Genomic DNA, 16,864 nt, shown 5'->3' on the forward strand with positions numbered 1-16,864 from the left:
GGTCAGAGGCAAATTTATTTCTATATCTCTATTTTGCATTCGTGTACGCTAATTTTCTCACCAGATGGTTACTAAACGTTATTTTCGAGCTTGAAACGTCACACACATGGATCAATATGAAAAATGTAACGCAAGAAAGCTATCGTGATAGATTTGCAAGTAGAACTCATTAAATTATGGACAGTAATAAAATGAAAAAGTATATAACCAACAAGTAAGACCGAGCTTTAATGTGCAACTAATATAAATATTAACGTATTTTAATACATTTACACAATTTGAATTCATGAAAATAGCATATCAAATTCCAGAAGTATGGTCACGTTCAAAGCAAATAAATAACAAACTAATAGGTACTGTGCCCGGCAGTTATCTTGGCGTCTCTCAGCGCGGGGGTGCGGGGACAGCGGGACCGGAGAAAGGAGAGGGGGTAAGCAGGCGACACGTAGCCGAGAGTCGTGTAGTGGCTGTTAGGAAAATTTCGCCCTTCAGTGTATACCCGAAAATGGAAGGCGAAGGTGGCAGCTCGCAGAGGCGCGGTAAAGTGATACATAGCGGAGAGCGGGAAATAATAAAAACCGTGATGCAGTGTTGTGATGAAGAAGCGAAAAATAAATGTCTGTTCAATCAGTTATCACGGAAAGAGAACTTCACACTTACAATAAACAAATCATATAATATATATGCATGCTAAAGTGGAAGTACAATGTAAATTGTATTTACATTTATAATAAATAATCGATTAAAGGTGCATTAAAATATAAAGCCACACAACGTACACAATCATTTTTTCAATGCCATTAACGTTGGTAGTCAGGTGTTTCCTAAACGACTGACATGAAGTTAATGCAGCAAATATAACATAACAAGCTCCGTGTTTACTTAAATGTTAATCCAGCGCTAAATGGCACGTTTTAGGTACGGAAACCGGAGAACGATAAGGGCTAGACTGGCTCCTGCGTAATCAACTGTGAGATAGCTTTCGCGCGGAGAGCTACAAATGCGTAATGTTTTGGTCGTTTACTTTTTCTTGTGAGAATTTTTTTTAAAAATAACTTTGAGAACACAATGAATTAAGAAGCATAGTTTTAAATTTATTTTACATACTAAGTGACCTAGTTTTCCAAAATAAATAGTGTCTGGTTTTCGCTAGTTACTGAGTTAACAACATTTCGATTAATTTTGTTTAGCATAATAATTAGCAGACACCGTAAGTATATTTTATGAGACAAAGTAAAACGTTGTAGGTTTAGATAATAGTTTGTTACTTTTCCTGACAGATGAGTACCTACAAATATTCGAGCACAACCACTGCAATTTACACAATGTTACACTTATGTAGTACAAGTACAATTCATAGGATTTCTTACTTTTGGTTTGGTAACCCAGCGCTCTTAGCCAAAAGGCCTTACCGCCCTAGGGCCCCCACGGGCGTGGATACAGACTTACGTAGTGTAGGAAGTCACGCGCCGAATGTTTTCTGTTCTGCTAGTACAAACCTGGCCTCTGACCTTGACAATAGGGTATCGCTTTCTCTTCTCCCTCCCCTTTTCCACAGACAGGACTAGGGAGCTCAGACGCCAAGTTATCTACCGGGCACAGTAGTTGCAACACCCCTAGCGTGAGAGACGAATTCGCCTACTGCGTTAGGCAACACGCTGGACTGAAGTGCATCACACAGCTGTCCACATCGCAGGGATGAGCGTTCTAAGCAGTTTCCTAAAAGTCAGCGGCACAATACTTATTTTTATTTAATAATTTATTTAGGTTTTAGGCAACAAGCAATACGCAACGCTTTGGCTTTCTTTTCGACGGCCATTCTTAAAAAAAAAATCAGAAAACAAAATTTAAAGACGCAATTGTTACGTGCATAGATGAATGAGAACAATATTCCTTTATTACACACACACAAACGTATCTGTGTGCCAAATTAAACTTTATGATAGTAAAACTACCTCGGAATATATTTAGTAAACTAAATTTAGTCACTGTGAAAAGTAATCCCAAGTTTTAAAATACCTAAGAAAAGTGGCATTAAAGTTTATAATACATATTCTACTTCTAAAATGCAAAGTAATGGCGGAATCCCAATACTGACGTTGTGAGCCTTCTGTTTTACAACTTTCTTACAAACTCGCTTTCTTGTCTGTTCGGTACATTTTTGCAATCGATCAAAAATAACTTCCCGACAAGCTATAGACTTTAAACTTTAAATATAGCTCAGTTCTGGATGGCAATGCACACACAAGACTAAAAAGCAGAAAATAATTATTTTTTTAATTTGCCACGTTCTTAAAACGTATAAAATAATTTCTCACAACCAAATGGAGATTTATAACGATTTATAACCCCGTACAGATTACTAACCTCAAAAAAAAAAAGTCCTGAAAAATTGTGATTGCGAATTCTTAACACCTACGAAAACACTTTCTAAGATTTAAAGCGAAAAACGTGGTGCGCATGAAATAATAGAAAATCGTAAGGAGTGTACGGAGTAGCTGTATTTGAGAGAACTCACACAAACAGTTCATATCATTTGCAGTGCAATAAAATTTGTTAGTGATTTGGATGAATCATCCATGTATGAAATATCTACTGCATGCACCTCACGTGTATTTTTTTTAATCTGAGAGTATTTTCACAGGTTGGCTTCTGGGTTTGTAGCCGCGTCCTTGGGCGAGTAATTCACCGACGTTTCGGTCGACATCGCAGTTAGGTTAACTGCTCCCTGATGATGGCGACTGCAATGTTCGACCGAAACGTCGGTGAATCATTCCGCCAAGAACGCGGCTAACAACCCAGAAGCCAAGCTTACTTCAGACAAATGGCCGTGAAAGCCTGCGAACATTATGTTCACAGGTAGTATTAAAAATTTTCAATCACAGGAATTATTTTATGCTATTATCTTTGAAAGATTTGTGCAATGGGAGTGCATGACTTGATGCAAGCTTTTGGACACACGCCATTGCAAAGCACATGTATGTCTGTAGAAGAAAACTACAAAAAACAAAAAAAAAGAAGACAAAAACACAAAATTAAGTTGACAACAGCAATTTTTTTGCTTAATTTTGTGTTTTTTGTCTTTTGTGTTTTTTTGTAGTTTTCTTCTACAGACATGCGTGTGCTTTGCAATGGCGTGTGTCCAAAAGCTTACATCAAGTTATTTTATGCTCTTTAGTAAATTATAAAAAAAACGTGCTTTGCTCAAAAGTGTTTTATTAAAGGGAAGCCTGAGATGTACATTAAGTTCTTTCCCTGCCCGAACACGCCCGAATATTCACCTTCGGCCAACCTCGGGTTTATTTACATATATTTACAATTCTCTGTTTATTTTAATGCAGCTATACTAACCTAACTAACCGTCCATATTGTTATAAAGTGTCTTAATGTAGCTAACCCAACCGACCACTTTTAATATTTGAATTAATTTTTTCCTGCGCGAAAAAAAATAAAACAAATCCCGAGGTTTGGCCGAAGGTGAATATTCGGGGCGTTGTTCGGGCAGGGACAGAACTTGATGTACATCTCAGGCGTCTCTTTATTAGGAGGCCACTCCTGTGTTTCAGGGGCACAACGCAACCCGCGTTAACCTCATAAGATTCAATGCTATTTTCATTTTGCTTATAACTAATTAACTAATATAGATTTCGAAATGATGCTTGCTTGATATGTAAGACAACGATGCACTTATCAAAGCCCCTTTCTTCAAAAACGTGCATAAATTATGGTTTTATACTAATCTTTACTAATATGAACAAGTGTATTGTCTAGGTTTGAACCATAATTTATGCACGTTTTTTGAAGAAAGGGGCTCTGATAAGAGCATCGTCGTCTTACATATCAAGCAAGCATCATTTCGAAATCTATATTAGTTAATTAGTTATAAGCAAAATGAAAATAGCATTGAATCTTATGAGGTAAACGCGGGTCGCGTTGTGCCCCTGAAACACTGGAGTGGCCTCTGAAAGAAGAAGAAGAGGAGCTGGGCCTCGTGTCGGAACTCACTTGTCGACGGAAGCGATGGAGCGTCTCGTCTATGTCCTGCATGGACGCCGGCGGATACACACTGCGTCCCGACGCCCGACGCCCCGATATAGTCTCGGCCTGGCTTGGCCGGCGTCCACCGCGGAGGGTCGACGCAGCGGCGTCCAAATGCCAGCCGCGCCCGCAGCCGCGGCATCATGCACGGGGGGAGGGGGGGGGACAGGGAGGGGGGGATGAAAGTGCACGGTCGCGGGCGGAAATGTCAACGGGAATACCTTCTTTCCACAGACGAGAGAGGCGAACGCCCGATCGTGCATATTTTTATTTTATTTTTATTCAGTTTTTTACCTGTAGGCTAGATCCCATATGGAGGTAAGGACTCCGGGATATAGAACAAGTCAATTAATACATACATATATGTATACACATATACACACACAAACAAACATACTGTACAACCACAAAAACTAAATATTACAGAGTACTTTTACATTTCAATATTAAGAAAGAGAGAAGAAGAAAAAAAAAACATGTGTACATAAAGAAATGGTATAAACTCAAGTCTAAGGCTCAGAGCGAAGAGTTAAGTTTACAAAACTCAATATTTTTCTCCTCGTTTTGTGATGGATTTAAATAATATTTACCAGAGTTTAGTTTTCTAATCTGTTATTAGGTCAAAGAATTCTTATCAGAGAGTAGGAAGGATGTTCTAACAGAACATGTTTGATTGTTGTTTTGAATATAGATAAATCGGTTATATAGGTGACATTTTGTGGCAATAAGTTGTAAATTTTTATGCCTATGTAATTTGTGCCCTTTTCGTACTAACTGGTATTATGAACTGTTATCCTCAATTTATTGGAGTTTCTTGTGTTGTATAAATGAATACCTATTTTTTTTTTTTTTAAATAGCGTTTCTCCTTATGTATGAATAAGAGTATTCATACTCGTTTATGACTGTTAAGATTTTTTTTTTGTTCATTGTAACTCATGATAACTAATGGTCAATTAGGTTGGGTTACCTACATTATAAACACTTTAAAACATTGTGGACGGTTTGATTTGATTAGGAAAGCTACATTAAAAGATACTGGGAAATCATGTAAACGGTTTATTCCTAGCCCTGGATAGCTACATATTAAAAAAAGTTATTTGCTAAGCAACCAATAAAATGATTTTACAGTATTTTTAATGTAGCTATACTGATCTAATATAACCAACCATCCACGATGTTTTAAAATATTTATAATGTAGCTAACCTATCCTAATTGACCGCAAACATTTAATGCCACCCCGGTTTATACAATGAGATAGGACGGTTAAAAAAAAAAAAAGCGAGCATGAACTTCGGGGAACTTCGGGTTATGGCTCTCTCGTCTGTGAAAAGTAGGCTTCCCAAATGTCAACGACCACGAAGAAAGAGCAACCAACCCCGAAAAATAAAAAATAAAAGTTCACGAGCCAGGTGTGAAACACATAGGAACCTTTCCCTGTCATCAGGTACGGGCGACGTTGAATTTTTACTATGCGCGCGAAGGATGGGGAAAAAAAGCTAGGTGCCAAAAAAAAAATTATATATATGTACTTTTAAATCTTTAGTGCTTGATACTGAATGCTGGTGCATGTAATTAAATACATTTATTTATCGTGAATTCTAGTGATAGAATGCGTTTATTAACTTTTTCAGGTGTATTTATATAAGTGAAGTTATGTTCGCGTTAATTTGCATTATAAATTATTACATTATTTAATAAATAATTTAAATTAAATTAGAATAATCTTTGAGCATATGTATTGATTTTCACTATAAAAATTTATCTCAAAAGTTTTACTTCATTAAATAATTAATTTATACACGGGTTTATATTAAAATTTAATAATGAATATTGAATTACATTTATTTTAATTCGATTAAATTTATACTTTTATAATATCACCCCAGTTCTTTCATTATTTTATTGCTATTAATTATTTGCATGCAAAATTAAAGTTAGTTTTTACTACTTTAAGTAAGCGTAACTTTTAATGCGCGTACATAAGTACACACGCCCAATTATTTATGTTTCTAAAATTTACGGATGATATACGAAAAAATAGTTTATATTAACGTTATATTAAAAACTATGTAACACAAAAAGTAAATGATCTTAGTTCATGCTAGAATTAAAGTATAAATACCTTTAAGTTTACACAAACCATTAAAAGGACTTGTTTGGTTTTAAAAACTTTTACTAACAATTAACGACACTTACACTAAAATTTATTGAAAAATAATCAAATCAAAGAAGCAAAATAATTCAGAATACTATCCAGTGTTGTTACTATTATTTTGATGGCTATTCCAGTAAATGTATCACAATAGCTCAGCTAAATGGTATGTGTGGTCTAACATTTCCCCCCAGCTAATTTTACTGAACGATATTTGCGGGCTGTAAAATGCCAGGCAAATGAAGAAATATTAATACTTGCGTAGTATTTTAAAGCTTACAAAGGTTCAGTAAATATCTGGTGACATAATTTCGGACAAACATCAAAAGAAAAAATAGTTATTACACAGAAAAATCACTGTTAACTAAAATAATTCACTTGTATAGTGTGCTACACCGTAACGTAGAAAAATTTTCAACGATAAACAATAAAAAAAACTGTTAAATTAAAAATGTCGTGTTTCGGTTTCAAAATAATCCCGTCTTGATTTAAATATCAGGTACCATCACACATGCAAACAAAAAGCGTATTTTGTACTAATCAACAACGATGTTGACAGATCAAAATTTTGGTTATAACCTTAACATAAAGAAGTTGTAATAGGAATTTTGTCCGAGGATTTTAAATAATCCAAGAGAGATTCCCCTTTGGTGAAACCAGCCATGAGACCATCTTTAAACAAAAATTGGTTGTCTGTAAAGTCGGTTTACGGACGATAGTTTAACGTGACGTCATAACAAAACATTGATGAAATGATTGCATACTTTTATGAATAAAACTGAATCATTTTTATTGAATTATCACTATTTTGTATGGATACAAAGGAGTGAAATGAAATCTACAATTTAATTTATAAATTTTATTTTATTTACACTCATTAATTCAAATATGTTTATTACTTTAACGAAGATATTATTTTAACTATAACTTTTATACATGTTTGCTATTTAACTTCTTCCAATCTGTGTTATTCTGTTAAGGATAGGACGATGATAGGAAAAGTAGGAAACGAATGGGAGTGTTTCAAGTTTAATGTGCCTCGAAAAAGTCAAATCGATGGTTGTTCCAATCGAGTGGAAGAGAGATAGATGCGGCGCAAGAGTACAATGAGTGTAACGGGACACAGCGTAACGGGACAATGTGCGTAACGGGACACTTATTCGTGCGTGCAGCCAGCGTTCATCGATTTATTAGACGTTGTCACGTCAAAAAGTTATTTTTTTAAGATAAATTGAAAAAGATTAACTAACTTGAGATGTTAAAACTCCAGTCAAAGAACCAAAGTAGAAAAGAAAGCGGTAAACGGTGACAAGAGTCGTATAAATAAGTGCGTGGACAGTGCGCGTTGTAGAGGCAGGAAGCACTAGAGGGTGAAGAGTAAACAAGACAGATAAAAAGTCCTCCACTTCCGCAAACACTCAGGCCGGCCAACCTTTTACACGTCACGTCACACTACGGCTGATAACCTGATAACCCGCTACGTTCGCTTCTAATTAAGTGGTTCACTACACACTGCGTGCATTAGGGGACGGTAAAAAAAAAAACACCGCTAGGTCATCCTCTCTCTCTCTCTCTCTCTCTTTCCGCCTGCTAACAAATAACAAAAACAACGCGAGCGCCTCGTTGCAAGAGCCTTGCGCGTTTCACCGACAGTGCTGCCATCTATCAACGCCACGAGAAACTACGGCACCAGCTACTTTAACCCAACAATGGCTCACTGGGTAATTCGCCGTTTATCGTCTCGTTGCGCATGCTACGTACAGCGCGTTGTATTGTTTAAGTGTTTGCAGTGTGCATTTAAACAGGCATTTACTACGTTACCAATGCAAGATTTATATTATTAACGCTGCAATTTCGGTATGCTCTGTTGCCAGGTATACATAATATAACAAAATTGTTTTATAAATAACTTTACAATGCAATTACAAATTTTTTCTAGTGTATTTGAAAAACTGTATTTTGCAAAATCAAAATTTGTAATGATGATTTCGGGGTTTAAATTTACCTGTTGTATAATAGTTTCTCAATTAAAATAGTAATAGGTGTAATAATTAAATTTTTTTTGCCAATACTACAATTATTGTAATAATACTGTAAATATACACTAATTTGTAGTTTTAGATAAATCCACAAATATTACAATAAAAAATAAACAAATATATAAGTATAGTATTCAAAATAATATTTACGATATTAAAAAGCCGGGTAGTATCAAATCAAGCAACCGTGATAGCCAGTACTGTAATGCAATATAAGCGTGAGATGCCACAATAGTTTTACAATCAATGTGTAGAATTAAATTTGACAGAAACGAAGATGATACAAAAATTACACGAACAGCTCCCACAAAACAGCAAACAGGAAAATGTAATAATACTACGTTTGGGATAAAATCTTCAATACAGCTAAATATAACGAATTTTAAAAGAACTATCACCATCTTATTCGTGTCCTAATGTGACAAATTTCATAATCAGGGTTTCCATACAAAACTGCCTATAAAGTTTCACCTGATTTCCCAGAAACCATGTTTCAAATTTTCCTCTTTTTTTTTTTTTAAATAATTTACGTATTTTGACATATTCTGAAAGAAATAACGAAAATACAGCCTTCACCATTCCCATATTTGACCTAGAATGATATACCTAATAAAAACTAAACTTAAACAACCTTGCAGACGCAATTTTATAGTGTATGACTATGCACCAAAACAAAATCTGAAAAAAAAAAAAAAAAAAAAACATCACAGTCTGGGCGATTACAGATTAGTGAATGAGATTTTGCCCTCAAATTACTACCTTCGGGTAGTTTCCCAATTTCCATGACTTTACCAGGATTGCAAGTAACTTTCCTGACTTCACTGGCTTAACTAAAACAAAACTATCATTTTAGTTACGAACACATCCGAGACGTGCGAAATCTCAATCTTCCAGCATAAAAAAAATAAAGAATTTTTTTTTGCGAGATTTTAATATTTTTAAACAACGATGACACGTATCATTCATTCAAATGGCTATTTTGACGAAACTTCCATTTTATTTACGATTACCCAAACGTGCAGGAAAAAAAAACTTTAAAAATAAGAACAAAAAATTGGTTGTCTGTAAAGTCGGTTTACGGACGATAGTTTAACGTGACGTCATAACAAAACATTGATGAAATTATTGCATACTTTTATGAATAAAATTGAATAATATTTATTGAATTATCACTATTTTGTATGGATACAAAGAAGGAGTGAAATGAAATATACATTTTAATTGATAAATTTACTTTTATTTGCACTCATTAATTCAAATATTTTTATGACTTTAACGAACAAATTATTTTAACCATAAATTTTATACATGTTTGCTATTTAACTTCTTCCAATCTGTGTTATTCTGTTAAGGATAGGACGATGATAGGAAAAGCAGGGAACGAATGGGAGTGTTTGAAGTTTAATGTGCCTCGAAAAAGTCAAATCTATGGTTGTTCCAATCGAGTGGAAGAAGATAGATGCGGCGCAAGCGTACAATGAGCGTAACGGGACAAAAGCGTAACGGGACAATGAGTCATCCTTTTCCGTGCGTGCAGCCAGCGTTCATCGATTTATTAGACGTTGTCACGTCAAAAATAAAAAGTGTGACCCGGGGTCAGTGGATTATGGCGGGACCAGGCGTGTAACTGTACACAATGCGCATGCGCATGGCGATAGTCGCCGGCCAGCGAATAAGGCGTATGCTGGTTAGCAGCCGGAAGACACGGAGTGGTAATTGGCCGACTGCTCCAGTGGCGAGGCCGTCTTCGCTTGCGTGGCCCGGTCATGACCCGCCCCGTCAGGGGTGTACGTGTGCAGTGGCGGATTCATAGGGGGGGCGCAGGGGGCGCCCCCCCCCCTTGACCTGGGGCAGCCCAGCACCAAGCATGGTTCTTGGCCAGGGGAGGGCGCGCACCCGGCCGCCGATGTTATACAATACACATTCATACACTTACCTTTCACGACTTCATGTCTTGGAAACAGTTTGAGTAAAGTTTTACTAAGCTTTGCATGTGACTAGAATCTTTAGTTTTTCTGTAGTGATTTTGATATTTCTATACTGCACAATTGGTCATTTTAACTACATATAGCACACAATTATGCACCAACAACAGCAAATATTCGGGCGAGACGTAAATGAAACGGATAGAGCTGGCTGCATCCAAGCAACCAAGGTGACGTAACAAGGGAGTGTGTGGAAGAGGTAGACCTGCGCCCCCCCTTGAGATTTTTCTGTATCCGCCACTGTGTGTGTCAGTGAGGCGGGATGATAAGCGCGACGCTCGCTGGTGCTTCTAGCGCGGTGTCTCCTCTGGACTGGCGCGCAGTCTTCTCGTCGTCACAGGACAACTGTGAGATCTGAGCGGTGATCGTAACATTATATGGCCGAGAAATGAAGATAAAGGTGTAATGCAAGTCCCTCAAGTGCTTTCAAGAATCTGTACTGGTTTGTTTTACACCTAAAAATTACTCTGAGAACGTGCGTTTCAGCCATTTTAACTCTTCTAAAAATACAGTTTAAAAACTTAATCCAAAATCAAAAGTACTTTTCGGCCCTCAGCGAAATCAAATGCTTTTCGTAAGCAGACCCCACTCGGATATCTAGAGTAGTTTTGAAATGGCGTTGTTTTTCCTGAAGCTCTGCACACCGTATGTGTGTCCGGGTAGGCGTAGCCCCTAAGGCCACATTACCAGCCAGAAAGTCTAGTATATGCCCGGCTACAATGTTCTAGGCGCGACTGTTCCCTCTTCCTCCTCCATCCCTTCTTTCACCAGCACACACCCTTCCCGAAACTGTGCTGAAAGTTGCAAAGCGAAGACAGAGAAAATAGGATCCGTTATCACATATTTGAAAAAGAGTCGTTAGCCTTATATATCGGCCATCAAATTAACACTGTACGAAATTCCAATTATCAACATTAAGGTCTATAACATAAAGATCACATTCGGGAAATTGCTTTTTAGACTTAAATACCACGTCTTATATAAATCGGGATACCAGTTTCAAAGTTTAAATAAAATATAACGATGGATTTTTAAACGTTATAAAAATAAACCGGGCTTGAAATATTAAGAGTTTCGCCAAATAATACGCGTCCATGCTTCTTTGAATTTTTTACGTCTCGTCGTCGGCTAACCACACACAGACCAGGAGATATTCGGAAAGGAAACCGCGCGTGTCCCAAAGTAAGCGACCATCCTTGCATTCGTCTGGTGTGGCGTTTCGGGAAGCCGTGGGATACCGAGTTCAGGATTCGAACCCGGGCCCCTCGGGGGACGAGAGTCCAGTGTGTCGCCGCGGCGGCACTTCACTCCACTCACTCACTCGCTCAAAAATCACATTTTCTGTTCTTATTAGATTAATTTTTGGAAACTAAATAAAACGATTATAAATTTATTAATTTGCGCACTTCAACTGTTTACAGAGAATCCAAACGAGCAACGGAATGCAGGTCAATGCGGAGCGAGCTGAGAGTTTAACGATTCGGCGTGGTTTGTACATCGGGCGAGGTTGTTCGCAAATAAGCAAATCTGCTTGATGGAGGATAAAAAAAAGGTGCTAGTGTAACCGAGGCTCGGGACTGCAGGCGCCGAGCAAACAACGCGCCGCCAGGAAGCAGCCATTTGCCCGAACACGACGCTTCCCCGACAACCAAGTGGCGGGAGTGGGGGAGGAGGTTCCCCCCCCCTCTCCCGGCCACAGCTTGCGGCGAACAGCCCAGCGCACAGAGCAAGTAAAGAGAAACAGAGACGTCACTCCCATGTTGGCGAGAGTTCCTTGTTGGATAGTCTCTTCTGGGAACAGTGGGTCAGTCAAATAACGTGAACGAAAACAAGCAATTTTAACATGTAGCAGTGAAAATAAATATATTTTTTTTTTCAATTTGTCAAAACAAATTATACGTCGAAACGCTCAAAATAAATATTTCTACAGCCATCCAGGGTGGCAAATGTGTTTTTTTTCTACATAAACTATTATGATTCTCAATATTTTCAAATTTTCACTTGCAAAATTAAAAACAAATCATGTACGCCTTTAAGTGTGTACGGGACAGCCCACGAGCGGATAAATTTTCGGAACAGATACCTTTATCAAGGTATATGTTTGAGAGCTAATTCCTCTTCCGTAATTTCTAAGGAAAAAAATACTGGTAAACAGTTGGCTAGATTAGTTTTTGGAACTATTATGGAATAAATTACGTCAAAAGACAACTTAACACCTTGAATGATTATATAAAATGAAGTTCCATCGGTGACCGTACGAAATACCACCCCCTCTCACACACACGCGCTAAATCAAAGGAAGATCCATTATTCACCCGGGGCTACATGCAACACCGGGGCGCCTGGCGCAGGAAGAAAGTGGCCCCAATGTTGCAGGAAGTGTTCTTCCGGTCGCGTGCTGACGTCACGTGCGCAGGTGTCGCGGAACACACCGCCTCCCCTCCACTCCGCCTCCTGAGTGCCGTGGTTTTCGGCAGCTGTGAGCTCGCAAGGTGGGTCTCCCACCTGGCGGCTGGAAGACCCCGCCGAGGAGTGGTCTGCACGGGGTCGTTACCACAAAGCCGAAATACTACAACGCCGAAATGCCAAATTGACCACAACGCCGACAGCTAGAAAACTGTTGTGTACCACAACGCCGAATTACCACAACACCGAAATACACTAACGCCGAAAAATGTCACTGCAGGATTGCCACAAAGGTTAGATTAGGTTAGGTTAGGTTAGGCTAGGTTAAGTTAGGCTAGGTTAAGTTAGGTTAGGTTATATTATGCTAGGTTAGGTTAGGTTTGATTGTGGTATTTCGGCGATAAGGTACATTTAAGAAACACACACAAATTAATTCAGTTGTTATTTCGGCGTAGTGGTACACAGCAGTTTTCTAGCTGTCGGCGTTGTGGTCAATTTTGACATTCGGCGTTATGGTATTTCGGCGTTGTGGTAACGACCCGGTCTGCACTAGTAGAGTTCAGATGTGATGTCGACTCGAGTCATGGGCGGGTTTGATCTTCGTTCCTGCCACATTCCCTGGTTGCGTGATGTCGACTCGAGTCATGGGCGGGTTTGATCTTCGTTCCTGCCACATTCCCTGGTTGCGTGATGTCGACTCGAGTCATGGGCGGGTTTGATCTTCGTTCCTGCCACATTCCCTGGTTGCGTGATGTCGACTCGAGTCATGGGCGGGTTTGATCTTCGTTCCTGCCACATTCCCTGGTTGCGTGATGTCGACTCGAGTCATGGGCGGGTTTGATCTTCGTTCCTGCCACATTCCCTGGTTGCGTGATGTCGACTCGAGTCATGGGCGGATTTGATCTTCGTTCCTGCCACATTCCCTGGTTGCGTGATGTCGACTCGAGTCATGGGCGGGTTTGATCTTCGTTCCTGCCACATTCCCTGGTTGCACCACTGCGTTGTGAGCGCTGGGCTAAGATCACTGGAGACTTCGACGTGAACCGACTCTATAGAGTCGGCAATGATCTCGGATAGATACCGCGCCAGCAGACATGGCCGGCGTTTTCGCGGACTTCGTGAAGGTTAATTTAACCATACGTAAACATTAAAGTACTGTTTACAAAAAGAATTTTAAAAGACTAGGTAATTACTTTTTTGAAAGAGATTAAACCGTAACACATAGTAGCCAGTAAAATTGACTTTAAACCTAAAAAGGTTACAGTTTAATAATCCATTTCATTCTCCTTATACATACTGCACGAAAAAGTTAAAACTGCAATTTTTGCAGCTAATTACGCAAAAAGTATGCTATATATATTTCATTTTGTATAAGTTCAGGCATTCAAAAATGTCAGCAAGATTAACTAGTGGAACGTAATATAAAATTATCACCTGTATACCTGGAATGAGACATAACCCCTTAATTTCTCAGCCATATAATGTTACGGTCACCGGTTGTCCTGTGCACTACGAGAAGACTGCGCGCCAGTCCAGAGAAGACACCGCGCTAGAAGCACCAACGAGCGTCGCGCTTATCATCCCGCCTCGCTGACACACGTACACTCCTGACGAGGCGGGCCACTTAAAGGTTTGGACAACCCCTTCCTTTGGTTTCTGAAACGAACACAAAATAGAGGGGGAAAAAAATCCAAAGTCGCAGTCACGCGGCGGCAGAGCTGTCCAAGGCCGGCTCTCGCGTCGGGGTCGCTCGACAAAAGCGCAAACACAATGGCGCCGAATAAAACCACTCCAAGAAGACCTCGAAGCTGCGAGATTCTGACCAAACGCGACCCCAGCAGCTCGGCGGGAAGGCCAGTAGACACCACGAGGTCGTTACCACAACGCCGAAATACCACAACGCCGAACGTACAATAACGCCGAATGCCAAATTGACCGCAACGCAAATAGCTAGAAAACTGCTGTGTACCACAACGCCGAAATACAGTAACAACGAAAAATGTTGCTGCGGGGAGGGCCACAGGACAAAATGAAAAATAACTGAATTAATTTGTGTACCTAACCTAACGTAGGCTAGCCTAACCTAACCTAACCTAAGCTAACCTAACCTAACCTAAGCTAACCTAACCTAACCTAACATAACCTTTGTGGCAGTCCTGCAATGACATTTTTCGGCGTTAATGTATCTCGGCGTTGTGGTACACAGCACACAGAGAAAAAAGGTTTGTTTGAATCAAACAAATATTTGTTTGTATATGGCGAAACAAATATTTACTTGCTGTAACAAAATACTTTGCTAGCTTAACCAAACTTGGTAAGTAAAAAAAAAAAAAAATTTGTTACACCTAACCAAATATACAGTTGAGTTGAAAACAACATTTTTGTTGGGTCTACGGAATCTTTCCTACTACAAAATATTTGCTTGAAATAACAAATTTTATTTATTTCGCCATGTACAAACAAATATTTTGTCGAGGCAAACAATTCTTTCTCTCACTGCAGTTTTCTAGCTGTCGGCGTTGTAGTCAATTTGGCATTCGGCGTTATGGTTTTCGGCGTTGTGGTATTTCGGCGTTGTGGTGAGTCCCCGACACCACGCCACGGCTCGCGATCCAGCAGATAAGACAAACGCGGCAGCAGACTCCTAGAGATAACCGAGATGGCCCTAATTCCGTACAGGGGAAATACAAAAAATTATTTCAGCATCACCATTGTAAAGATAAAATAAAATCAAGGAAGGAGCCCGCGCCTATTTTTGGGGTGTATCCGTCGGTGAGGCGGGGATGATAAGTGCGACGCTCGCTGGTGCTTCCAGCAAGGCATCGCCTCTAAGCGGCAGGCGCGGTCTTCTCGTCGTAGAATGGTAACAGTGGCATATCGCGGAGAAATGAGATGAAGATGTAACGAAAAGTGTCCCATGGGGTGCTTTTCAAGGAAGGGGGCGCAAATTGGTAAAATTTCGCAAGCCGAAGGCCCCGCGGAAATTTCACGTGGTTGGGAGGGGGAGAAGTTAGGCCTCGCGGTCCGTGAGATATGCACTTGGGGGTTAATAGACACGTCATCACCTGGTACGGACCTTGTATTGTGTATACTGGCGACAGAATTCTTTTAAAAATTTCAAATTTAGAATTGTGCCAAAAATATTAATTGGCGGCACACCATATTTGGACCCCTACATGCATGCAATAAGCAGAAAAGTTATATATATATATATATAATTTTCCACAGAACATAGTTTCACAGTCACGCTTTTGCAAGTGCAGACAGACCCCTGGGCAGTGGCGGATCCAGAGGTTCACCTCGGAGGGGGGCACTGTAGGATTTCAGAACAGCCAGGAAAAAAAAAAGTCTTAAAATTACTAAATTTGTATATTTAATCTACTCACGCCCTACACATAAACATCCAACCACCAGATTTTAATGATTATACAAGAAATTCATTAATTTTATTAAAATATTTTATAGGTTTCAGAAACAACAATTTTTTGTCGGTAGTATTAATGTAGCAGACAAGTGGTTTTTTCGGGGGGGGGGGGGGGGAAGGGAAAGGGGCACTTGCCCCTGGTGCACCCCCCCCCCCCCTGGATCCGCCACTGCGCCCCGGGATCTACGGCCCATGTAATAAAAATCTGTACCGGGTGTTTCATACCAAAAACACACGTTCGAGCCACTATCACTCTCCTGAAAGCAGAGTTCGGGAACTGAAGAGCTGGACGAGGGGCACTCACCTCGTCGGGGGCGTGTCCCCCGGGGTTGTTCATGAAGGCGAGCAGGCTCGGGGACAGCTTGGACACGGGCACCACGGGCATGGCTGTCGGGGGGCCACTACACCACACCACACCACACCACACCACACCACCACCGACACTACACTGGGGCGGAGGAGAGCGGGGTACTTACTGCTGCAGGATCGGCGTCCGCGTCCCAGGAAGCCGCGGGGACCGCACACCGGAAACAGAGAGGCACAGGAAGCACGTGAGCTGCGGCGCGCACGACAACCGGCCGCGTTCCGACACGCGCGCGCGACCCGACTGCACTACTTTAACTCCACGCGCCCCCGGACAAACAAGCACCACAGTCTCCCACACCTCCTCTTCCTCCTCACTTTCCACCAGGGTTCGGGCTCATTCTTAACCACAAATTGTTTAAACCACGGTTTACCATCAAGTGGTACATATTGTCTGTGAAGTCGGTTTACGGACGATAATTTTCCGTGATGACGTCATAAGAAAACGTCGGTGA

General features: G+C 40.1%; 1 protein-coding gene across 2 annotated transcripts in view; it reads right to left on the bottom strand.

The window, feature by feature from the left end:
• Positions 1-16,521, bottom strand: part of LOC134540189 (septin-7) — a 107,045-nt gene extending 90,524 nt beyond the window's left edge. For both annotated transcript variants that reach the window (XM_063382759.1, XM_063382758.1), the window contains exon 1: positions 16,351-16,521. In XM_063382759.1, the coding sequence (XP_063238829.1) occupies positions 16,351-16,431 (81 nt within the window). In that variant the 5' untranslated portion in view covers positions 16,432-16,521. The remainder of the gene's footprint in view (positions 1-16,350) is intronic.
• Positions 16,522-16,864: the final 343 nt, after the last annotated feature.

This window comes from Bacillus rossius, chromosome 16, assembly GCF_032445375.1.
Source record: "Bacillus rossius redtenbacheri isolate Brsri chromosome 16, Brsri_v3, whole genome shotgun sequence".
Lineage (NCBI taxonomy): Eukaryota > Metazoa > Arthropoda > Insecta > Phasmatodea > Bacillidae > Bacillus > Bacillus rossius.